Raw genomic sequence first — 26,457 nt, forward strand, 5'->3', positions numbered from 1 at the left:
GCTGTTTACGACAATATACATATTGACACCTGTGACGCACTTGTTCATTGTTTCGAGGTTTGCTGGCTGACGCAACTTTTATTTTGAAAGTGTGCGTCGGATATGGTTGCTGCGGCTTGACAGCGCGAACGTGACATATAAAGTGGGCTGGTCCCCTCCTGCTATCTGTGTTCGGCGGAGGAAGAGAGACGCAGCAACGAGTACCCTCGACCTGCGGCCCGGTGACATTCAACCCCATTGACCCCATTGAACACGGAAGAGCGAAACCATGGCGAAGCCGCTGACGGACCAGGACAGGAGGAAGCAGATATCGGTGCGGGGACTGGCCGGCGTGGAGAACGTCACGGACCTGAAGGCGAATTTCAACCGACACCTCCACTTCACGCTGGTTAAGGACCGGAACGTGGCCACCAAGCGGGACTACTACTTCGCCCTGGCCAACACGGTGCGGGACCACCTGGTGGGCCGCTGGATCCGCACGCAGCAGCACTACTATGAGAAGGACCCCAAAGTAAGAGGCGGGCTGATGCCGCAGCCCTGCACGTACACACAGCTGAGAGGGGGGGCGGGAGGGGATGCTCGGCTCCGTGCTGCAGTATCACAAGGGATGTGCGCGCGTGTGCATGTGAGTGCATTTGTGTTCCTACCCACTTTTCATCTCCATAAATAGACAGTGTTCAGCTGCTCTGTGTGCGAGACAGATTGAGTGAGCGCTCGGCTCAACAGGGTGTCCCATCCTCCCGGTGTCCGAGCTGACGTTACGTAATACATCTGCATCCGCCTCCATCACCGGGCTCTGATCTGGTGCACACGCACACGCTTGTACTTCGATGTTGAAGTGAGGACGCTCATTAGCATAATGCATTCCCCGGCCCTTTACCCAAACCTTAACCATCCAACTGAAATTTCGAACCTAATTCTAACCCTAACCCTGAAACCAAGTGTTAACCACCAGACAGTCTAATTGGAAAAGTGAGGACCAGTCAAAATGTCCTCACTCTGTATGGTCTATGCTTTACATGGTCCTCACAAAGATTTAAGTACCGGCACACACACACCTATCTCTCTATAATTGTGAGGAAACTCATTGGCATAATGCATTCCCTAGCCCCTTGCCCTAACTGTAACCTTCACAACTTAACCCTATCCTAAACCTTATACTAATCCTAACCCTAAAACCAAGTCACGACCCTCACACAGCCCCCTTGAATTTGTGAGGCCAAAATGTCCTAAATAAGTTGGCAATGAACCAAAACGGTCCCTCATGACTATAGAGAGACTTGTACACACACACACACACTCTCACTGAGAGTACCCTTAACTGGCACTGCAGCATGGAATCCGGAGTCTCAACTGGTTGGGGAAATGGAGATTACGTAACTGCGAGTCGTGCCCCCTCCCAACCCCACCACCACATCACAAAATGGCCACACACTGTTACTGAGGCAGGTCAAGCTGTGGACTCAGTGTAGAACCTCCCATATGGTGACTGCGCAGGACACAGCATATGATTTGCATTCATTGTCATACTCCTCCAACTGTAAAGTTTGTGCCCTGTTTGTTGGGCCCCATGAACATGCACAGCATAGATTTGAAGTTGAAAAACACACACACCAGTGTTTGCAATAAGCTTTTTATACAGTTATGTAAATGTATATGCACTGATGTCGCCGACACAGTCTGATCCTATCCTGCACTGACCCTGTGTCACCTGAGGAACGGTTGCTCCTCTTTGTTCTAATACACGCTCATCATGAACAGTTTCTCACTCAATCCCCTGATGTCCGGTTCTAGACCAAAATGTAAAAGTCACTTTACTCGCTGATCTATTTTAACAGCCAGTTGAATGTCTTTGTGACTGGAGCTGTTGCATTTAGAGCCCTCACAATGATCTTCTTTCAAAGTCATTTCAATCTCCTCCACTTTCCACCTTCATACAGAATCCGAATTAACTGAGCCTGCTCAGCATTTTAAAACATTTTCATACCTGCCAGAGGATGATGAGATGCAAAAATTATTCAGTTCTTTAATCTGTCTTTATTATTTCTCTCTCCATTTATTCAGGTTTTCTTTAAATGCATATATGTCAATGTCAAATAACCCAGAAAAATATATTTTCAGTATAGATGTAATACATATTATTAAGTCCAGAGCAATGCATTTAAACTGGTCTAATTTGTTAGACCAAACAACGAGTTTTCAAACTGCTTTAAAGTATTTTTAACAGTATTTTCCACTTAGATGGGTTATGTAAATGGCTAAGCCAAATATTAGAATACATATATTTTCCTACAATTTATTTTAAGTTAAACCTTTGGCAAGTATCTTTTAGAGTGTCTACACTGGCTAACCATTTTTTATTTTGTGGTTGTGTTTTGTATTTACAATGATAGAAATATACAATTAAAGGTGGAAAATATTGACACAAATTAAATAATCAAGAAAAATGCTGAATAATAATTTTCAGATACAGACATGATTTTTTGGTCAAAAGTCACTATTTACCTTTTTTTGAGGAAAACAAACTTGTATTGATTAAAAGTAGTACATTTATCAGAAGTAATTGTATAAATGTTTCCTAGAAGTTTAATACATTTGCAAAGAGCCCTGCAATGGCCCCCCCTGCAAACCAGCAACAGGAGGTCGATGCTGTATGATAAATTAGTCATGGCCAGTGTGTAAGTCTGCACCTGGCTCTGCACAGTCTGCTGCATCGTGTGAGGGTGATTTGAGGTTGATTGTCAGCCTTGAGCTTCACTGGTAATGCCACTGGAAACTCTGATGGCTTCATTAACACCACATCAGCTTCTGTTGCCAGGGCGCAGTTCAGCTCCATTGATCTTTATATGTGCATTTGAAAGTTATTAAAAGTTCAAATTGTGGCTTCCTTTAGGTTATAAATGTTAAATGTCTTGTGAACGAAGTTTCACGAGAAATTAAACATGTATCCATTGGATGGAATGGTGCAGCCATAAAAAGTATTGAGTCCAGGGTTTGAATATGTACCCCAGCAAAAACAATAGTTGACAACCTGATTACAGAAGGTGACACAGGAAGGTAATTTTAACGTGAAACCCCTATTTAAAGGATAATTGTACATTCCTCTCATTACTGTTTAAAAGTACAATTTAACACCATAAAACCTGAATATGTCCCACTGGAATGTTCGGTGTGTGTATTTAAAACCTGGTACTCTTCACTCCTCTGTGCCATAGAGGCCAAGTGTTGTCAAAACACTGGGGACATTTTTCTTCATTTCACACACACACACACACACTTTAGTCAATCCTAACTGCAGCACCAAATGTGTATTAATCCGCCGCTAAAAATAATACCAATACTATTAAAGTGGAATTTTTGGAGCTGGTTTGACAGTCAACTTCAGTAGTAAAAGTGCAGAAAAATCAGAACAGTTTGAGAAATGTTTTGTGTATGTCACCGTTGGACGTCAAATGAGTCATAGTGGCAGTCACTTATAACTAAGTGCTCTTAGTGAACGTAAGCTGCCTGACCCCTTGTCATATCATTTTATCATTATCATCTTACCATTGTCATATGTACATACTGTGTGGATGATCAGAAGCTTGGTAATAACACTGCACAAGTAATCTGCTGTTTAAATCGATCAGGAGAGACTTCAATTGACAGATGAACAAAATCTGAAATGCTGTGCACAGCAAGAGGAGACATGTGGTGTGATTTATAAATTAATCTTTTGGGCGCTCAGACCCTATCGTGATGTCATTATGATTGAGGCTGTGCAGAGTCCCCGTGACCCAGCCACTGTTGGTAGTGTGATGTGATGAAGAGTCGGCTGGATATGAAGACTGAATGAGGTGCAGGAGGGTCACAGTGAATCAAGGAAATGGCTGCTGACAGCAGAAAAGAAGACTGATTAGGAGATTAACAACAACACGATTGGTAGATGGAGATTGTGAAGAAGTGAGTCATTAAGACGGTCTTCCTGATTGAAGCTTCATATCCATAGTTTCCTGTTCCATGTATTACCTTTGTTTGATTGTCAGTAGGATTTCCCAAAAACATCTCAACAGATTGGCCCTAAACTTGGTGGAGGTATGGGACCCTTTCTCTGACTGTGTTTAATGAGAAAGAAATCATTTAGGTTATTGTACATTTTTCTTTTTTTCTTTATATTTCTACTATGAGAACCCGACGATCACGTGAAGGGTTGTTTGGCCTTGGCAGAGGTGTGTGCACGACTGGGTGCCCTTCTCAATTTGAGTGTGGTGAGGAGGCTACTGTGCTCCCGTGGTTTGATTGGCCTCTGTGTGAAGTGTAGAGATATTGTAGTTGCTCTGCTGTCTCTGAGAGCGGCAGCTGTTGTCGAGCAGAGATAATGTCGCAGGGCCATTAAGGGAACTAAAAGGAGCACGTGTGTGATATTCTTGGTGTCCTCCTGAGAATGTGTGGTGAGTTTAATTGCTCTGTTTGGTTTAAAAAAAAAAACAATGGATGGTATTTGTCTGTTTTTGGACATGTAATGATAAAAAACCTAAAAGTATATCTATATGAATTGCTTCTCTCCTTTTTTTTCTTTTTGTAGCGTGTCTACTACCTGTCCCTGGAGTTCTACATGGGCCGGACTCTGCAGAACACCATGGTGAACCTGGCTTTGGAGAATGCCTGTGATGAGGCTACATACCAGGTGAGGCAAAGGATTTTGGGGGGGAACTGACATATGAATGCTGGGCTTCTCCCAGAGGAATCTAAAAAACGACAATGGTTATAAATATCATTGATTTCCCTTCACTGGAACTAGGGTTGCAAAGGGGCAAACATTTTCCGGAAACTTTCCATGGGAATATTGAGCTCTGGACTTTTGGGGAATTTAAATCAAAATCTGTTTATTGAAGGATTTTCAATATATATAAGTGCAACAAAAAGTGGACATTACAGAGACAGGAGGTAAACATGAGTGCAACAATCACAACCAATGTGTCCAGACAGACATAAATTGGGCAATATTACTTCAGGAAAAAAAAACACAAGGTAACAACAGAAAAAGAGAAACAGAAAAAAACCCAAATGCAACGTTATACAGAAAAGAAAGAATATATCAAATAGAATCTTCAAATAAAAAATAATCCCTTCCCAGTCACTGCCAATACAATATAATATGAGCACATTGTCACATCTAGAGCCTGCGCTAACAATAAGAATAAGCAAAGAGTACATAGTGTTGTTAAGCTGCACCTAATGGCGAAGTTTTCACAAAGACTGGAATGCATTAAGAGAAGGCTCCACGCCTTCTGAAATCTCCCACTTGATTGCTTAAGCGAGTATCTAACCTTCTCCAATTTTAAGCAGGATATGATTTCTTCTAGCCATTGTGCGTGAGTGGGGGAGGAGGCATCCCTCCACCTGAGCAGGATCAGTCGCCTAGCTAGCAGGGAGACAAAGGATATAGTACGTCGTTTTTCTATGGACAGTACGTTGTTTTTCTATGGATAGTCTTGGGAATTTTGAAAAAAAAGTTAAACGCTGCGCAATAAAAACATCATTCAAAACTCTATTTTAAAGATGTATGGAATGCAGCACACGCTGCACGTTGAATTTCAACCCTGCACTGTGTATTTCTCCATCACATGCACAGATAATTCCCAGGATCCTGCACACTACAGCAGGGCTATTGAGGCCTGCTGTAGTGTGCAGGACTAGTCAGGTAAGTTTCGATGATATTACTGGGGGAAATATGATTGAGGATTGTTCATCTGTTCATCTAGCCTATTTCTATTCATTTATCCATCAATTGTAAATATTTTTAAAGACGATTCCAATTGTTTGGCCAACTATTTATATCTCTGGCATTGCATTAGTGTTTTTTTACAAGCTTTTTTTCTCATCTTATTCTACAGAACACTTCGCGTGCACTATCTCATGTGTGCAGACATTTCACCCCAGACAATGTAGAAGGAAAGGCTGTGTACATTTGCAAATACTGTGCAAAGACCTATGTTGAGAATGACACAAAGATCCAGAAGCATATAGTCAAGTGCCCAAAGTTTCCTCAGGGCTCAAATCAGCCTATGACAAAACAAAATGTTTATATTTATGTCTGTATATGACAAGGTAAATACAGTTAGTATAAATTACCCACACAATTTCCATTTTTTTTTTCGTTAATTCCCGTATATTCCCATGGAAAGTTTCCCAATTTGAATATTCCTGGAATTTTGCAACCCAAACTAAGTAAAATAAAACAGACCAAAAGGACTAACTGTCTTCCCAGAACATTCAACATGTCCTATGAAACAGAGATGCCGGTCGGTACATTGTTATTTTGGTGATTTTTAAACCCAGGAACAGATGGTGTGACGCAGCCGTTTTAGCCTTTTTATTTACAAAACCAAAATCATTAATTTGCAGCAAAGCAGCAAGATGGAACTTGACCATCCAGCACCTGTTCTACCAGTTAGTGATGAATGACATATCAGCTCTAGTGTAGACTTGTAGTCGAATGGTTTAAATTATAATTTCTCCACCGTGACTGGAGAGGGTAGGGCTGAACGGAAGGGGCTAGAATGGAACTGGGCCACAGTTGGTGTAGAAAAGCATTGAATGGGTACTCTGGTGAATTAGTGTAGCACTTAAGTAAATTGAGGAGTTTACATGTGGTGCAAATGTACTTTACTTTAGAAAAAAGAACAGAAGTATTGGCATCAAAATACTGCATATGTTAAATACCCAAAGTAAAGTAATGACAATGGAGTAATGCATATTGCTGAGCAGGTTAATTTATAATTATGCAGCTTAATGTATCTATTGATTTATCTTTTGTATAGTACTATAATATTTACATTCAGCAAAGTAACTAGTAACTTTTTCTCAAGTACAGTGCTATAGTAAATGTACTTAGTTACTAAGTTTTTTTGAAGCTCCATGACTTGGTTTATCATGCAGACGTGGCCGCACAGTACATTAGTCTGAGCTCAAGTTAAGGTGACCCTGATGATCATCGTGATTTATTTTCAGAATTATAAGTTCTGCTGTCTCACAGAAGACGTTCCACAACAGTCTCCACAAGCTGAGTGTCCTATGTCCTTTTAATGGCCAGGAATCAATTCTCTTGAGCGTTCACATCAACACAAACACGAAAAAAGTTTTCTTCAGAAGCCCGGTTATGACATCCCAGATTTTACTATACATCCCGGTTTTAGCCTCTGGCTGGAGCATTGAGAAAAGACTTGGCCTGATATCTTCTTCAGTTAAAGGTCAAAAGGTCGAGCTGCGTCACACCTCTCTGCTAAAGAGGAAAGGAATGATGAATATATATATATAGTTGGACCCCAGAGGAAGCTGCAGTATTCATGCCAGTTTCTCTTTTGTTCCTCAGCTGGGCCTGGACATGGAGGAGCTGCAGGACATTGAGGAAGATGCCGGTCTAGGCAACGGTGGACTGGGGCGTCTGGCTGGTGAGCTTGTGCTGTCTGCTGATTGGCTGCTGACAGACAGTGATGTTTAGTGCAGTGGACAGTCTTGTCTCAACCCCTCCTCTCCTGTCTCTAGCTTGTTTCCTGGACTCCATGGCCTCTTTGGGTCTGGCCGCATACGGATATGGCATCCGCTACGAGTTTGGCATCTTCAATCAGAAAATGGTCAACGGCTGGCAGGTATGTTGGCCTGCTGGTGCGTCTGGGATGCACTACAAATATATTTTCTAGTTTTCTGACCTATACATATTGATATTCTATTTTTTTACTATTTCAAAATTGTATTTCATAGTAAAGTAGAGCTGACACTCTTGTCACTGTCTCTTACTCAGACACATTGACATTGGACACATCTGTATAGTCAAAAGGACATTATATATTTTTTTCATATAGAGCGAGGAACTGAGATATAATCCCAGGAGGGCACAGGAGACACATTTACATATACAATAAGATAACTACTGTATACAATTTGGTCATAGCTTTACCACTGACACACTACTGACATTCATTCCCTTTTTGGCACCAGCTACACTTCCACCATGCTGGTAGCTCCTGTCGAGTTGTTGTTCAAATACATCATACATTAATTACAAACTATGATGGAGTCATGAGATATGCACAGCCATCTGTTGGTTTGTGAATGTAATGTGGATAGATGGTATTGTTATTTATTAAATTAGTTTATTTTATTAGAAGACAGAGTGTAAATGTCATCGAATGTCACTATTAATATTACTATACAAATCTTAAATGAACTGACCTGATACTCTACTATGGAGGTCAAATTAAATGTTTTCATGGGAATCAAATGTCCCCTCAATACTTGTATTTCAAATTGCACATTTTTTAAATCCATGTAAATATGGTGAATGTGAACATCAGGAAGAATCAGCAGCATGTCTCAGAGCACAAGCAGTGAAGACCCAGTGGTATGTTCCCACAGGTGGAAGAAGCTGACGACTGGCTGCGTTATGGTAACCCCTGGGAGAAGGCTCGCCCTGAGTACATGCGCCCAGTCCACTACTATGGAAGAGTGGAACACACAGATGAAGGAGTGAAGTGGGTCGACACACAGGTGAGTTGGAGTGGCCATAAATCTGACATAAGTCACAGGACCATTACTTTTAGTTGTGGGAGTATGTTAATTGGAACGGATGCAAAACATTTTGGTCAGATTAATTAATACAAATAACAATTTTACTTATTATGATCATATGATGATTTCTGGGAAACTGAATTTTTGATGTTTGATGTAAACTCTATGAAAACTTGCTTTTCTCATGCAACTTCTAAATATGAGCAATAAGGTCCTATATGAAATTTTTCCCGCGTAAAAGTTTCTTTTAGGGACGTTAATCAGTTTTGAACCATAGTGTCATCTGGTGTTTGGGCCTTTTAATCACATCACACTCTTCTAAGGTGAACCCACCACAGGCTGATCAGACCGGAGTGTGTGTCTCTAATATTGTGTGGCCTAGCTGGGGTCTTTCCTCCTGATCCAGAGCCATTGGTTGCATTGTTCTGCAGCCTGTGATGTTTCTTATTCATACTGATTCCTAGCTCTTTGAGCAACCTGAGGTGGATGTTGCAATAAAACCCCTGCAGCTAACCGCCACTGGAGCGAATATTGTTTTCCTGCTACGTTGCTCTCCTCTCAGAAAAACATCTCTGTGTACCGCAGCCTCTTCGTCTCATGCGCTTCATAAAAAGCATAAAGGAGTGGTTAAAGAATTTGTGAAGTTGATCTCACAATGAATAATGTAATTGTAATCCATGTGTTCCTTGTTTTGAACTTAGGTTGTACTGGCTCTTCCCTATGACACCCCAGTGCCCGGCTACAGGAACAACATTGTCAACACCATGAGACTGTGGTCTGCTAAGGCCCCCTGTGACTTCAACCTCAAAGACTGTGAGTGTTTTCATTCTAAATACAAATCTACGGAATCTTATCCAATAAGACAAAAATTAGAAAGTGAAGAATCTGAGCATGAGTTGCTCAAACTGCTGTTATCCCACAGTTAATGTTGGTGGTTACATCCAAGCTGTGCTGGACCGAAACCTGGCAGAGAACATCTCCAGGGTTCTCTACCCCAACGACAACGTGAGTGGATTGACCAAACATCTGACAGTTGAGCTGTAAACAAACCAACTGATCGAAAACATCTTTGTTGTGTTGGTCAAAATGAGCGTGTGAGAAATGTTGTTAAAGAGCTACAATACACACTAATACAGAAAGTAGAGTAGATGGAAGTCTGTATGCTGTGATGGGTATTAACAACTCTCAGTTTGAGTAATACTGTGGTACTATGCTTTCATTACTCCTCCAAATAAGTTTGGCTAGGTATGAGTTACTAAAGCAAAATCTGCATTTAAATATTTTACAGAAAGATAATAGAAGTTAAACTAGAGGATATTGGTAGATTAGAATTTGCAAATAATCTCAGACGGTTAGAGATGGTGAAATAAGCACCCATCAAAAAAAGATGGTTTCCATAGAATAAATAAAAGGGTCCAAGGAGCTACTATGGTCAGATCATTGGATGAGTTCAAATTGCTGTTTCTAATGTAAAGTGGTCAATAATGATGAACCCACAAGAAACACCCATTAAGTCTGCAGCATTCACCAAAGTCTATGATTTTCATAAAATGAAATTGAATATTCTTCATTATTGTTCACTTATATAAGTTTTAATGATTTACTGGTGGTGTTGTTTTTTTCATATATAACATGTCGGCTGTTTCAGAGGTCTTTTAAACCAGTGGTTCTCAACCTTTTTTCAGTGACGTACCCCCTTCGAAGAAAAAATTCTGCTGAGTACCCCCTAACCAGCGCAAAGCATTTTTGGTTAAAAGAAAGATGTAATGTGATTTATTAAGCCTTGTAACTAGACACATTCAAAATTAAAACTCCATCAATGTCCATAACATTGCTCATTTGTAGTGGTCTCTCTTGAACTATTTCGAAATAAAAAGATATAAAAATAACTAAAGACTTTTATTATTATCTCAATATAAATAAAGATTTGTGCACCTCAAAATAATTATCAACTTAAAGTGACCTCTTTTGGGATCATAATAAAGATATGTTCTCAAACTGAACTCATAAACTTAATTATAGCTAAACTTCTTCCCAAAAAATAAATCATTAACTTAGTTTTAAATAAAAGATTAGCTCAAAACATATTTTTTTAATATTTATCATCTTAAAATATCTTCTTTAAAGATCGAAAAGAATACTGACAGGTAGCTTGTTTCCGTTTGCTTCTTGGAGGCTTTTCGCATCGTGTGTTGAGATGACCTGAATTCTGAAAGTTTCCTCTTAAAAAACTCAGGTGGCTTACCAACATGACTTTCATATTTGCTCGCTTTAAGGTCATACAATTTCATTTCCGCTTTTGTATTACATGCTTTTATTTTGAAAGGGTACCGGTAGAGACGCAGACTTCTTGTTATGAATCATTAACTTCACAACGGAAAACTTTTACGTTTTAGCGCCCCTCCGAAGAGACACAAGCTCTCACGGTGTTGTTTAGGGAAGGCTCTCTGCTCTGGTTTCGCCTTCTTTGGTACTTGTCCCTCCGTGTTTCAGCAGCATTGCTGCTGCACTTCAACTCGACTCCATTGTTGAAGTTTTCAAGGCAGGTGATGACAGGTGGCATGTGCCAGGTTGGGTCAAACCATCGGTATGGGGGAGACTCTTTTTTTTTAGGATAATTAAATTGAAAAGCCTACTGAATATAAAATTTAGTTCATGAACTTACACTTATATTTATTGAATATTTGTTAAATAACAATTTTTCAAAGATTTTTGAATGGATGCTAATTTTAAATATATATAAAAAGAATCTCAAGTACCCCCTGGAGTACCTTCAAGTACCCCCAGGGGTACGCGTACCCCCATTTGAGAATCACTGTTTTAAACAATGGACACAATCTTCAGACCCACGTTCACAACTTTTCAAAATAACAGCTCTGTAATTTAGCTCAATGTGTTGCATAACAGCAACAAAATTAATTGCCGAAAAGGATGTGATTCTATGAATGATGCCTTGATGGAGGCCATCATCCCCTGCACCCGTGACTGTCTGTATCCAGCCCAATATGGGGAAAGATTTGATTTTAGATTTTGACATGTGGTTTGACCCATTTACTGACCACTGCTGTAGTTTATCTGAGGCTGTAGAAGAAAACATGTTTAACTTGGTCCACACAGACTGAAGGCACACTGCCCCGCCCCAACTCACTGCTACAAAGCACTGGTCATCTGTTTATTCAAAGTTTGTTAATAAGCATATCACGTGTCCAATCTAACCAAAGTTGGCACTACACTTCTGAAGGCCACACAAACTGCACATGCCAAGTGAGAAGACGTATAGATTAACTGTTCATGAGATATGCAATCTACAGACAGACAGATGTTTGTGGAATTAGTTGGTAGATGTTGTACAAAGGATTGTAGCAGGTTTTTGTTTTCAGCTGAAAAGCTCTGATGAACCCACAGTACACAACGGTACACAACCTGCTCAGCACAAAGCAGCAGAAAGGCACAGTCAGCCACCCGTAAATGAACACAGAGCAGCATTTAGCAGCTAAAGAACAATTTTCTTCCAGAGCTGATTTATCTTGAGATACACTTCCTAGGTTTCTGTCAAGTGTGGCCTCAAACAATTAAGGTTTTACTCATCTGTTATCTGCAGTTCCTTCATCGGTTCCTACATTTTTTTTTAAAAATATGCAGCAATTTTGTTATTTCAAGCATTTAAAAATGTCATGGTGGATCTATGAGTGTTCTTTATTGTCTTTGTTCTTCAGTTCTTTGAGGGGAAGGAGTTGCGTCTAAAACAGGAGTACTTTGTTGTAGCTGCGACTCTTCAGGACATCATCCGTCGATTCAAAGCCTCCAAGTTTGGCTCCACAGAGTTTGTGCGCTTGGACCTTTCTACTCTGCCAGAAAAGGTAAGAGATACATCACATCTAGCCTGACGTTGTCAGACTCACAATTCTAGTCAGAATGTGAGTCTGAGACCGCTCCATTGGGCTGTGATTATGGGGCGTGTTTCAACCGAACCAGGAAATAATATTCCTCTTTGCTCAATTGGATAGACCTACAACCAATCAGAGCAACGTAGTATGTGACCTATGTTAAGCGACGCATTGTATATTGTTTACTAACGCCGGGTTCACACCGGACGCTGAAGCGATGCCGAAGCAGCGCCGCCAGCGCCAAGCCCTTAAATAACAGCTGGCTCCCATCCACTCCCATGTTAAACCTTTGTGCTGGTCAAACCGGAGTTTTAATTTGACCAATGACATTATTAAATGTCCCCCTCTGCCCATCCACTACAGCCACACAAGCAGTGATACAGATCAAAAGAGAGAGAGAGGGGGCTACGTATTCTCCACATAGGCTTGAGTGGAGAATACGTAATTTACCCCCGACACCCGACATTTAATGGAGCAAACAGCGAAGTTCTTCAACATGGATGATATTAAATTAACAATTGAAGTGGAGAAGTACGGTGAGTTGTATGATCCTCGGAACATGTTGTATAAAGACAACACCAAGAAAGACAAATGTTGGGACGCTGTTGCTTAATGTTGGAGCAACAAGTAAGTATATGCTTTTAATCTACTGGATCAACGGGTGATATTATTAGCGCTGCCCGGCGGTTCAGTGTCGCTTCAGTGTCTGGTGAACAGCCAAGCGCCGGCGCGATAGGGATTAGCGCGGTGCTTTGGCGTCGCCGCCACGTTCTCTGTTCCTCTTTCAAAATGAATGCGCTGTCGATGTCTTCTAAAACAGACTCAATGGCAGCATCTACACATCTCAGCTCTCCAGCGGCAGGCATGTTTGTTGAAAACGAATTCAACCCAAGGGCGCTTTGATGACGTGGTTGATTACGTTACTGTTGATGATCTGTCCATCATCGTATAAAGCCCGCCCTGACAATCTGATTGGCCCGGTCGGGCATAATTTCTCCCCAACGGAGCAACTCAAGACCGAACTTCCCGACCTCAAATGTTGTGAGCGGGGCTAAGTTCGTCTGGCATCCAGGCTACATCACACCGTCAGGTCATTTGAAACATCCAAGCATTTTATTTGCTACAAATCACAGTTTATGGGCTGTTCTGCCAAATTGCTTGTTGTAACTCTTAGTCTTTTGATTTGGTTTAATGACTCAATTTAATTACACACACATAAATCTTTAAAATGTGTATGGGTCAGTCTCAGACAACTTACCGTTTTTCAAAACAATAACGGCTTTCTCAAAACTGCACACAGAAAACGGAAAACCTCACACACAAAATGCTAAACCTGACACTCCCTTTGCAAGATGACTCTTTGATATCAAATCTCTTACCTGTTCAGAAAATGGAACTCGTGTTTTCATTTGGTACACACAGCCATATTTTCAATTGACACACACATACCATTCATTGAGTACACACAACTAAGCATTTGCTTGCACACTACCAAGCATTTACAGCACACTGTAGTGCAAAACTGAAAACACAATCATCAAAATGGAACACACCATATGAATGACAGTGACTCTGGAGAATGAGCCATTTCTCCTTTTGTAAAATGTCTCAATGTGGGCCTACTTTTTTTCATAGTCAAACATAAAACAGCACTCAAATATGCAGCATAAAAAGTTTTATTTCGGTACACACAGAGAACAGTACAGTACTGTAAACCGGCCTGCTTAACCCCCCCCCTCACAAAAATTACAGTTTTTCACAATTGTTAACACACGTTTTTCAAAACAATAAAGGGTTTCTCAAAACTGCACACAGACAACTGAAAACTTCACACACAAAATGCTGACAGGCCTCGACACTCACATCGCCACAAGCCTCCTCCATGGCCTGGAGCAGTGGGACCCGGTCCTGTGGGTTCCGTTCATATACCTTCCACCTCCAAGCTGAAAATAATTCCTCAATGGGATTCAGGAAAGGAGAATAAGGTGGAAGGTATAGAACGGAAAAATGTGGGTGGTCCTGGAACCACTCACGCACTTGAGCAGCCCGGTGGAAGCTCACATTGTCCCAGATGACAACGTGATCGATCCGCTGTGGGTCATCTATCTGGCCAGTTGGTACCAGCAGGTCATGCAGGCCATTCAGGAAGACGAGGAGACGGGCAGCGTTATAGGCCCCTAGGTGGGCATGGCGGTGCAAGATCCCATGGTCATTCATTGCAGCACACAGTGTGATGTTCCTGGGACACGCTGGCCGGGGACCTCAACAATATTAGATTCAACTTTTAGATTAGATTCAACTTTATTGTCATTGCACAGTACAAGTACTTATACAACGAAATGCAGTTTAGCTGTATAAGTACTTGTACTGGCCATTGAGGTTTCTGCCCCGTCGCCTCCTCTTCACCAGGTTGAATCCCACCTCATCAATAAAGATGTACTGGTACAACACATTAGCTCTGTGAGGCTTTATACCTCAATATTTTTTTTTTATTCTATTGTATTGTATTTTATTGTATTCAAATGTACCGGCTGTTATGACGACTTAATTTCCCTTCGGGGATCAATAAAGTAATCTATCTATCTATCTATCTATCCATCTCCTGGATCCGCTGACAGAGACAACATGAGAATGCAAGTTACAGTATGGACACAGAGAGGTCAACACAGTGGGCTACAGTGAGACACTGTAGAAAATTAACAATATTGGATTACAGGTACAATACATGCATGTGTCAGTGCTGAATGTTGGTACTTACAAGCACAAACTCTAGCCATAACTCCTTGATGCCTGTGTTCTGTTCAAATGGGACCCTGAACACTTGTTTCATTCACATGGCAGTCCTATGAAGAATAGGCTCCAATGTAGAGAGGCTGACAGTCTGGATGTTTCTAAATGTAGCATGGTCAGCCAGGATCCTGGTTTTTATTTGTCTGAGTGTGATAGAGTTGTTCTCACGAACCATATCTACAATTTCAGTCTCACGTTCGGCTGTGTAAATGCGGTGAAATTGCTCAACAGACCTGAATGTTTAGAGATTTGAGTATTTGTGTGTTGTAGGTTGATGCTTTGAGAATTTACTTGAGAAGTGTGTGCAACAACTGAACATTGTGTGTAGTGTTTTGACAACAAGGTGATGTGTAATTGACATCAGATTGTAAACAATGAAAGTCAGAGTCTAATGCAGACAAGGGAGTGTGAAGTAGTGACAAATTGGGTCGAGCGATTGGTACATGAAGTGAAGGTTGTGCTAATTGTGCCGAATTTTCGCTTTTTGTGTGTTAACAATTGTGAAAAACTGTAATCAACTTTTCTAGATGTGAGATGTTTGCATTTTACCAAAATTTAACTGAGCCAGTTTATAACTAGCTATCAGATAAGTTCATGTTTGGTTCAGTGAAGCCGGATTACAACCACATAACCTTGGTAGGTGGAATTATAACTATTTAGATAAAAGTATCTGCCAGGTTTTAAAAAGTGAAGGTAGTAGTATTAATGAGTGATAGAGAAGTGCTATATTAAGAAGTGCTGTAGAAATGCATGTGTGAATGTGACCTTCAATATGAAGCACTTGAGTGGTTGTTAAAACTAGAAAGTGCTTGATAAGTGCAGTACATTTACCATCTACTGTGTGACTCTGGTCTCCAGGTGGCCATCCAGCTGAATGACACTCACCCTGCTTTGGCCATCCCTGAACTGATGAGGATCCTGGTGGATGTTGAGAAACTCACTTGGAAGCAGGTATGATGCAGTCTTGCTCGTCAAATACTGGCTGTAAAATCAGCAGAGCTGCATTCACCAACTTTTTGGACTTTCTAAATCTGACAATGGGAAAATCACGCTACCTGCAGCGGTGACAAGGGAGCAGTATGCTGGTGAGAAAGTAGGTAGGGTACAAGATACTTTTGTGGTGCAGGACTCAAACCTGCGTTATAAAACTACTTTGTATTTAACTGGGTTGTTCGGTTGAGTTGTGCTGCAGTTGCAATCTCTTTGCATCCCTCAAGGCTGCACTAACAGTGACTCAGCAGGATGTAGACTGCAGCAGAATGACACACGTCAGTCAACGTTAAGTCTGCGACAGTAGGTGAACAGCTGAACTTGCTATTGTAGGAATCCTATTTTCCAAAAAGTGTGGACAATACGTATGATGCACAATTCTTTATAAGAGACCTTTTTTTCGTAGAGACCATTTTCTAATTTTCTCAGAAAAATGTATGTTATTAACTGTGTTTACCAAAAAGATATGGTATGAAATACCACAATTTATTCGGCTGTCTTTTACTGCTGTTGCCAGTTGTAGTGAGTCTGTGTGATATTGTCAGGCTTGTCTAACCCACGTTGCCTCTCTGTCTGCAGGCCTGGGACATTGTGGTCCGTACCTGTGCCTACACAAACCACACCGTCCTGCCTGAAGCTTTGGAGCGTTGGCCAGTTGACCTCTTCCACAATCTCCTGCCTCGACACCTGGAGATAGTCTATGAGATCAACAGGAGACACCTGGAGGTTTGACAACTTTCTGTACTTAGTTTTATGCAGATATCTGGTCCTTAGGTCGTATCTTTCTCTTCAGTCTTAAGCTAATGCTTATGCTGGTGCTAATAAAGAAAGAAGGGAGACTAGGCAGTCTAATCTTTTTCAAACAATACAGAAATGGTGTCCCCATCTAACAGAAATGTACCAGATCCACAAACAAAAATGCATTGGTTTTTTTTTCCTGAATCACCTGACCAGATATACATCAAACATATAGTGGCAACATTAGAGAAAAGCATGTATGTTGCACCTACACTGTCCTGCTCAGGCTAAATTACTTCTCAAACTGTATTTACAGGTTAAATGTCAGTTGACTCAGAGTTTAATCTTCCTTCTTCTTCTGTAGTTTCCTAAACCATCACAGTGCCATCAATTTCCACAAACTTCTAATATTATCCAGAAATCTGAAATTTTATTCTGAGTGTGCTATATTTAGTGAGAAATATCTTTCATTAGGAGGACCTCATGTGAAACTGCAGGACCTTACCTGAGACTGAATCAATTTATAACCCTCATTTTTGGTTTGTCTCCAGTTTGTCCTCATCTTTGGACATTACCATTACCATAAAACTGTCTCTTTTCTTCACCCAGCGCATAGCTAAGGTTTACCCTGATGATCAGGACCGCATGCGCCGGATGTCGCTGATCGAGGAAGGGGATGTCAAGAAAATCAACATGGCTCACCTGTGCATTGTGGGATCTCATGCTGTCAATGGAGTGGCTCGTATCCACTCCGAAATCATCAAAAGCACTGTGTAAGAGCACATGATCTATTTTCTGCTGTATTTCTTTTTTGCAATCTAGATGTTTCGTAAGACGTTGGTATTCTGAAGTGTTGAGTCATCAAGATTTTAGTCCAGCTTAGTTTTATGAGTCTTAAGCTTGTAGCATGTTAAAATGAAAACACCACTTATATTTCATGTTGTTAGGTCTTCCTGTGCTATCGCTTTAGACATGAGCTCCTAAACTTGTCTGAGACTGTGGCTCCTCTCCAACACCAGGTTCAAAGATTTCTATGAACTCGACCCTGAGAAGTTTCAGAACAAGACCAACGGCATCACACCCAGGCGCTGGCTGGTCATGTGCAACCCTGGCCTGGCTGAGGTCATCGCTGAGGTGCGTTGGTTCTTTTTCATGCAGACTGAAGTAGAGAGTTCTGAGATAAGGAGAGCGTTGGTTCTTTGTCATGCAGACTGAAGTAGAGAGTTCTGAGATAAGGAGATATTTTGATATTAGAGTCCTGGAAATAATCATTCTGTTGGGTGACTGACACTTGGATCATGTCGAAAGCTTGGATGGGTATGAAACTGCTGCACACAGTATAAAAGATAACTCCAGCCCCTTTCACAATTCTATGAAACGCCTCGTGGAGGTATATTTTCCTTGATCAGTAAATTCTATGACTCTTTGCCATCTCTGCCACAAATTCATCTCCATTGAAATGATACATTGAACATTGTTCAGTCAGTGTTGAGTTAGAAGAGAAATATATTAACCAACCTAACCAAACGCGTCCATTCTGTTTCGAGGGACGTTCGTTGCACCCAATGTGACACCAGAAGAAAAAAAAAAAAATTTTGATCAGCGGATGAACAGCCTACTTCAGTTAAATTGTTGTTTTCAATAAATTGCCTGCTCACAACTTTTGGGCTCTTGTTCCCATTTCTTCTTTTTGCATTTTGAAGCTCTACTTAGAACCTTCCTAAGATCCAACAGTGAAAAATGCAAATTCATGCAATTTTTTAACTGGTCTTAAGATTTTGATCAGGAGTGTATTTATACATGCCGATTAGATGTAAAATCTGATCAGAACTCAAGGGCATAAAGCAAGTGTACATGAACATTTAATTAGCAGTCAACTTTAACCCCCAAAGAGCATTTCGATTACAAACATCCAGTCAGAGTGTAAAGATGCCCTAGTCAATATTTTAAGATTAATATAAAACACAATAACTGTAATGGGAAACTTGTTTCAGTGGGGCCACTGTGTAAACTATAAACACTGGAGAGGCGGTGGTCTAGTAGCAGAAACTTGGACTATGGGCAGAAAAGGTCTCTGGTTCGTCTCTGGTTCGACTCCACGGAGAGACAACAAAAGACGAACCTGGATTGATCTGTCCAAAAAACCAAGAGAATTCTCCCTACCCTGTCTAGTGACCCTGAGCAAGGCACCTTACTTCTCCAACATCTGCTCCCCGGGCGCTGTACATGGCTGCTCACTGCTCTGTGTGTCCCTCACCAGATGGGTTATGTGTGTCCTTCACCAGATGGGTTAAATGCAGAGGATAAATTTACCTACCATTGCATGAGTGTGTTGTGCATGTCTGTGCATGTGTTTGGTATAAATAAACAAATCTTAATCTTAATCTTAAACCGGCATCGTAAGGTATAGTAAGGTCAGGACCTTACAATATTATAGAGAAACCCAGCAGTTCCCACAGCGAACAAGCCCTTTGGCGTCTGTGGAGAGGAAAAAAAACTCCCTCTGAAATGTAGAATACCTCTAGCAGAGCCAAACCCAATGTGGGCGGCCATCTGCCTCAACTGGTTGGGTTGAGCAGTAGAGTAATAGAGGTGGGGCCAAGCCAATGCTTTCAAAGGCAGCTATCTGGCCAAAAAATCTTGTGTCTAAGTACAATGACTTCAGTTTTGTCAGAATTTAGAAGTGAAAAAGTTCCAGGCCTCTGTCTCTAAGACATTCCTGAAGTGAAACTACTTTGATTACTAATTATGAATCTATGTAATGATAATAATTGTATGTGGTGATTTCTGATCATATTGGTGAAAGGAAGTAGCCTGACGTTGTCAGACTCACAATTCTAGTCAGAATGTGAGTCTGAGACCGCTCCATTGGGCTGTGATTATGGGGCGTGTTTCAACTGACCAGGAAATAAAATTCCTCTTCTCTCAATTGGATAGACCTACAACCAATCAGAGCAACGTAGTATGTGACGTAAGTTAAGCGAAGCATTGTGAGTTATTTACTAACGCCGGGTTCACACCGGACTCTGAAGCGATGCCGAAGCGACACTTCAGTGCAGCGCCAAGCCTTAAATAACAGCTGGCTCCCATCCACTCCCATGTTAAAACTTTGTGCGGGTCACACCGGAGGCTGAAACACCGCGCTGCGCCAAGGCTGCCTCGAAATGCATCCCATACTTCTGTTGTCCTGGAGTTTTAATTTGACCAATGACATTATTAAATGTCCCCCTCTGCCCATCCACTACAGCCACACAAGCAGTGATACAGATAAAGAGAGAGGGGGGGGGGGGGCTACGTATTCTCCACATAGGCTTGAGTGGAGAATACGTAATTTATAGGGATAGGGATTAGCGCGGTGCTTTGGCGTTGCCTCCACGTTCTCTGTTCCTCTTTCAAAATGAATGCGCTGTCGATGTCTTCTAAAACAGACTCAATGGCAGCATCTACACATCTCAGCTCTCAGCGGCAGGCATGTTTGTTGAAAACGAATTCAACTCAAGGGCACTTTGATGACGTGGTTGATTACGTTACCGTTGATCATCTGTCCATCATCGTATAAAGTCCGCCCTGACAATCTGATTGGCCTGGTCGGGCATAATTTCTCCCCAACGGAGCGACTCCAGACCGAACTTCCCGACCTCAAATGTTGTGGGCAGGGCTAAGTTCGTCTGGCATCCAGGCTAGAAAGGAAGCATATATTAAGTAAAAAGTGTGGGTCCAAGGACAGACCTTGTGGAACTTCACAACTAGCTTTAGTGTGTATGGAGGAGTCATTGTTAACATTAACAAATTGAAATCTATCTGATGAGTCTGATTTAAACTTTTGCACATGCATTGGAGTTGCAGCTTCACTGACATGTTCTTTTCCTCCAGAGGATTGGTGATGACTACATCCGCGATCTGGACCAGCTGAAGAACCTTCTGGACTTCGTAGATGATGATGCCTTCATTCGAGATGTTGCCAAAGTCAAGCAAGTGAGGACTTTTAAAGCATAAAGATGATTTAGTGTGTGTTTATTGTGAGTCTTATTCCTCCACACCTGTAATAGCCATGGCTAGAGACATGTTTTCAAGTTGTCCGTCTGTCCTATTCTTTTGAAGGTTATATCTCAGGAACGCCTCGAGGGAATTTTATAACACTGGGCACTTGTTACTAAAAGATATTGGTAAACAAGAACACATGCTTGGCCATAAGTCAAGAATTTAATAACCAATTATTATAAAATACCCTTTAGACCTTACAATTCAATTCCTTAAAAGTTCACATCACTTGCAAGTCTGGGCAGACATTGATGTAAACTATTACTTGACTGGTTGGCGGTGGACAACCATGAAGCGCTAATTTTACTTCTGACAGTCTCTAATCACATTGCTCTGCTTGACCTCAACTATAAGGAGAACAAGATGAAGTTTGCCGCCTACCTTGAAGAACACTACAAGGTGAAAATCAACCCCAACTCCATGTTTGATGTCCATGTGAAAAGGATTCATGAATATAAAAGGCAGTTGCTCAACTGCCTCCACATCATTACACTGTACAACTGTGAGTGTTTCTTCTTTTCCCTACCACCTTTCAGAAATCTTATACAGGTCCATAGTAAAAGTTCAGGTCAACACTTTTGTTTTCTTTAAAAGGCATCAAGAAGGAGCCTTCTAAGTCATGGACCCCCAGGACAATCATGATCGGAGGAAAGGTGAGCAGAATTCTAAGTTGTTTGGAAGTATGAGCTACATGACAATGAAAATATAAGGTTTTGTCTTATCCATCTGTCAACAGAAAATACAGGTTCACTGATGCTAACATGTATTATTTGTTTAAGCTTAACATTAACAGAAATGTGACATAGGTGATGTTCCTGTGTGTTTCCAGGCTGCTCCAGGTTACCACACTGCCAAGATGATCATCAAGCTGATCACATCAATTGGAGACATTGTCAACAATGACCCAGTGGTGGGAGATCGCCTCAAGGTCATCTTCCTGGAGAACTATCGGGTCACTCTGGCTGAGAAAGGTAATGAATACTGTTGATCTTTGGACAAATGGTGAAAAAAGATTCGACTGAAACTTCATGCCTAGACATACAATAAGTACACATATTCCAAACTCAACAGGAAATCTGCCATTTTGGATTAAGTGGTAATTTTAGTTGATTCATTGTAGTTTAACAAACTCTTCCTAGAGGATTGATCAGATCGACTTCAAATTTTGTTAATTCCACTAATTTGACTATACATTGTCCAATCTGCACAAGACTCAACATATTTGATGACTTGGCGAGCCCACATTCAAATCCCAAAATTCAGCATTATCATAGCACCACTGGATGCATGCCTCAACGATATGTGCCTGCATGCTGTAACTGTCATCAATCAGGATCTTTCCAACTCTCTGTGCAGTCATCCCTGCAGCCGACCTGTCAGAGCAGATATCCACAGCAGGCACCGAGGCCTCTGGCACCGGGAACATGAAGTTCATGCTGAACGGTGCCCTCACCATCGGCACAATGGACGGGGCCAACGTGGAGATGGCGGAGGAGGCTGGAGAGGAGAACCTCTTCATCTTTGGCATGAGGGTGGAGGATGTTGATGCTATGGACAAGAAGGGGTGAGTCTCATGAGTGTGGATTGGTTTGGATACAAATCACATTCGGAAATGATATGGGTGAGAGATGGATGGAACAAGAAGTGACAAGATAATGATTAATAGGATGTATTACCAGCTTAGTACTAAAATTTGCTAACATTCGCTACCATCAGCCACCATTAGAAACTGGTCATACTAGTCATGCCACTGGTCAGGTAAGGCTATGACAGAACATCTGAGTTATGTATATGCTGCATTGATTGTGAGTTTAACTTTTCAGTGTTAAATTGTTTTCAGGAGACTGATATGGCTTTGAACTAATAATCGTTGTGGAAAAGTGCAAAAATGTAGATGTATCTTCTTCAGACAAAGAAATACAGTGGGATGCTTTATTTCTGTCCTTAGAAACATAATACCTAATCCAGTTTTTTTACAAATATCTGTTGTATCCAGTTATGACGCCATGTCGTACTACAACCGTATCCCAGAACTGAAGCAGGCCATGGACCAGATTTCAGGAGGCTTCTTCAGCCCTGGGCAGCCTGGCCTCTTCAAAGACCTCGTCAATATGTTGATGAACCATGACAGGTTAGAACACGCTGACGCTGAGGAATAAGCACTTTGTCTATGCTGACATAATCTCCACAGTCATGCAGTGTCATCCGTGTATGGCTGTCATCCAACTGTCACTGCGACTGGTTTCACCACTCAATGACTATGACTGCAGGGATTATATGTTGTAAACCTCTGCGTCTTCTAAACCATATTGTCTTGCTTACTTCGTCATTTAACGTAATTTTCCCTCAACTGCATCGTCATTATTTTATTATTATTTTATTAATCTTCTACTTATCAGTTAAACATATTGTCTGAGTAAAAGACTACCAGAAATGCTGCAAGCGGCTTCCTCTTCTTTTTCTTCTTCTATTGTTAAATGCCCTCTCAACTTCATGCAGTCGGAACTATCCCCAAAATGTATTTTTTCAGTCTGGACGGAAACCACCTCTTTTTATCGGACCAAACTTTGTTTAGTGTGACACAAAATGCCACGATACAATATGAAGTAATTTATCATTAGACTGCATTATCTTAAATGTGTGTCTGTTCTACAGGTTCAAGGTGTTTGCAGACTATGAAGACTACATCAAATGCCAGGAGAAAGTTGGTGCACTCTATAAGGTCAGTGAGTTATCAAGAGGAAAGCAGTAGATCTATCGTCACAATTAATCTGCTCAAGTTGTGCAGTCAGACTCAGAGCTACAGCCGTTTAAGTCGCTGTACACACACAGTTTATGTAGAATTCGGTCAAATTTCTGACTAATGATTAATGGATATATTATCTAATAGATGTACATTAAAATACTACCCAGAATATACCTTGTAGTTCTATGCTACACAGTACTGTTCTCTACCTTTCTACTTTAAGTGTCACTATGCTATTTCAATATTGTACTTTTTCATACTAGGTCAAAGTTTGCAGATACTATAGCCCTTATACTGCTGTTAAATACTATACTAAATGGTCTGTATTTATAAAGACATTTTTTCGTCTTGATGACCTAATAACTCAAAGCACTTGACAGTACAGTTGTCATTCACACACACACACATTCATGCAATGTGTTTATGTGCAGCACTTTCTTTATCACACATCACTAACACATGGTCAGCACAGACATCAGGCGCAATTTGGTGTTCAGTATCTTGCCTAAGGACAGTTCAGCAAGTAGGATGGGGGATCCTGTACTACAGTACACTATATTATACTACACTATACTATGCTCAGGAATCAATGAAGTCTCATCTTGCTCCTCAATGTGACTCCCCTGTTGTAACAGAACCCCAAAGAGTGGACCAAGATGGTGATCCACAACATTGCTGGCAGTGGCAAATTCTCCAGTGATCGCACCATTTCCCAGTATGCCAGGGAGATCTGGGGCATGGAGCCCAGCCTGGAGAAGATCGCAGCTCCTGACGATCCTCGCTAAACCACCTCATCGGCCTCCAACCAACCGTAGCCTGCCCCGTGGTCCAGCCAGGAGAGACAACCCTGTAGATTGCTAACTGTGTACCCTGGCATTATTTCATTACATTACTGATCCTTGTACACGCGCTAATACTTCCACTTCATCTTATAGTAATATGTATTAATATGGCCTCATTCAAAATATGCATTTTTTTCCCCTGTGTGCACCAGCTTTGTATATTCTTACTGTGGGGTGAAAACCCTGTTTCTCCCCATTGGCATTTCAGCAGCAAAGAAACAGCCTGGTTTTCACTTTGGAATCATGGGGTTCTTCGGCAGGAGTGATTAAAGAGATACATCTGTATTTTGTCAAAGTCCAATGGTCCCTCCATTCTCCAAAATGTCTTTGCCAGTGATGTTTGGAAATTAAAGGTCCAAACACCTATCATGAGTGGAATCAAATTGTGTACACAGCGTTGTACTGTATCTGGGACTGTGTCTTTAACCAGACTTGGACTTTCATACTTTGGTTTTCACACTACAGTGATATTCAAACCCCAGTTCTAACTTGCTTCAGGGCCCTTGTGGCTACCAAAACCCAGCAAAAATGTCAGTAGACCTCAGAACTGTTTTTGTTCCAAAATAACCTGTCTTCCATGAAAGTGAGAAAAGGACACACAGTGGCTAATGTGCAGCAGAGGCTCAAAGCAGCATTCTGACTGGATGGTGTTGGAAGAAAGCCACTTCTCCATATTGCCAGCAAAATAATGTTCACATTAATATTTCATATTAAAAGACTCCAACTGCTCTGTTAGTGTGTTTTGGTGTGTGCTGAATGTATCCAATTGTGTGTGTGTGTGTATAATTAGTAATGGTCAGGGGAGCCCTGTTTACCTGAGATCTCCTCAGCATGTCTGTGTCTCCTTCTGCTGTACTCTGATCCTAAAAGTGCCCTGTGTTAGAATGATGAAGCCTTCAGGGCCTAATGTCTACACGATGGAATCTGAGAGATGTGAGTATTCTGTAGTGTTTCTGTGTGTGTACCATTTGACAAGTGTATGACACTGTGGATATCAGCCTTATTGATGTACTGTAACAGCATCCTGTCCTGCTTCAGCTGCTCTGTATGACTGACTACTGTGGTGCCGCAGAAAACTGTTCTTGACACTTAACCCAACATTTTCGCTGTCAGCCTGTGCTTTTCTTTTTTTGTCAATAAATGACAAATTACATCAACTGGTCATACGTCTCACTTCAACACCTCTGTAGCAATGCACACAAATGATGAGATCAGGTTTTCTGGAGCATCTCTGGCCCAGAAAAAAACAAGATCAGAGAAGACTTGGACAAAGTGATCTGTATAATGTTATGTCAGAATTTATTCAGATAAGCACTTGCACGGCTCTACCTTTGTTTGTGCAGCTAATCTAATCAGTCGGTGAGATCTAGATTCATTTCAAAGAAATTATTTTCTCATCAAGACCTGACTTCTTCCCCGGGGCCCCTATGCATTATGGTCTACAGATCCAGGGCCGCGGCTGCAGCCACATCGCAGATTTTGATGGTGGATCACGTATAAGAGACTGGAAAGTAAAGGCTGAAGCTGATGATAATGGTGGATACTGTGTCAAGTTGGCATCTGATAGTGGTGGTGGATCATTATCGAGGTGGCAGCTGATGGTGGATCCTGATGGCGGCGGTGGATCATGATCGTGGCCGATGCTGACCATTGGCCATGATTGCAACAAGACTGCTTGATATACATTTCTACTTACCCTCACTGACAATAATCCATCAATTCATTTACCTACCATTATGCTACAAAGTCTTTATTCTAATCAAGGCTACAAACACCTGTAGTAGAAAAATTAACTAAGCATGGTTGACAAACTATTTTGCATTCGGATAGTAAGCGTTTGAAGCCTTGTCAAGAAACTTTTATAACTTGCATT

At 41.3% G+C, this 26,457-nt stretch overlaps 1 protein-coding gene across 1 annotated transcript; it reads left to right on the forward strand.

The window, feature by feature from the left end:
- The first annotated feature begins 155 nt into the window (after positions 1–155).
- LOC133949931 (glycogen phosphorylase, muscle form) lies at positions 156–25,741 on the forward strand. The gene is made up of 20 exons (XM_062384022.1): positions 156–511; positions 4,565–4,666; positions 7,355–7,433; positions 7,528–7,631; positions 8,398–8,529; positions 9,252–9,363; positions 9,473–9,555; positions 12,267–12,410; positions 16,086–16,178; positions 16,797–16,943; positions 17,565–17,728; positions 17,975–18,089; positions 20,829–20,930; positions 21,351–21,498; positions 21,591–21,649; positions 21,826–21,967; positions 22,353–22,560; positions 22,993–23,127; positions 23,652–23,718; positions 24,378–25,741. The coding sequence occupies exons 1-20, from the start codon at positions 269–271 to the stop codon at positions 24,525–24,527; spliced, it is 2,529 nt and encodes an 842-aa protein (XP_062240006.1). The 5' UTR covers positions 156–268; the 3' UTR covers positions 24,528–25,741.
- The last annotated feature ends 716 nt before the right edge of the window (positions 25,742–26,457 follow it).

The sequence above is a fragment of the Platichthys flesus genome, chromosome 24 (genome assembly GCF_949316205.1).
Source record: "Platichthys flesus chromosome 24, fPlaFle2.1, whole genome shotgun sequence".
NCBI lineage: Eukaryota > Metazoa > Chordata > Actinopteri > Pleuronectiformes > Pleuronectidae > Platichthys > Platichthys flesus.

What these genes read in the sequence shown, in the direction of transcription:
- LOC133949931 (XM_062384022.1), top strand. Translation starts at nt 269, where the DNA reads ATGGCGAAGCCGCTGACGGACCAGGACAGGAGGAAGCAGATATCGGTG. An exon ending in ACTATGAGAAGGACCCCAAA is followed by an intron (nt 512 to 4,564) that starts GTAAGAGGCGGG and finishes TTCTTTTTGTAG; the next exon opens with CGTGTCTACTACCTGTCCCT. An exon ending in TGGCTGAGGTCATCGCTGAG is followed by an intron (nt 18,090 to 20,828) that starts GTGCGTTGGTTC and finishes CTTTTCCTCCAG; the next exon opens with AGGATTGGTGATGACTACAT.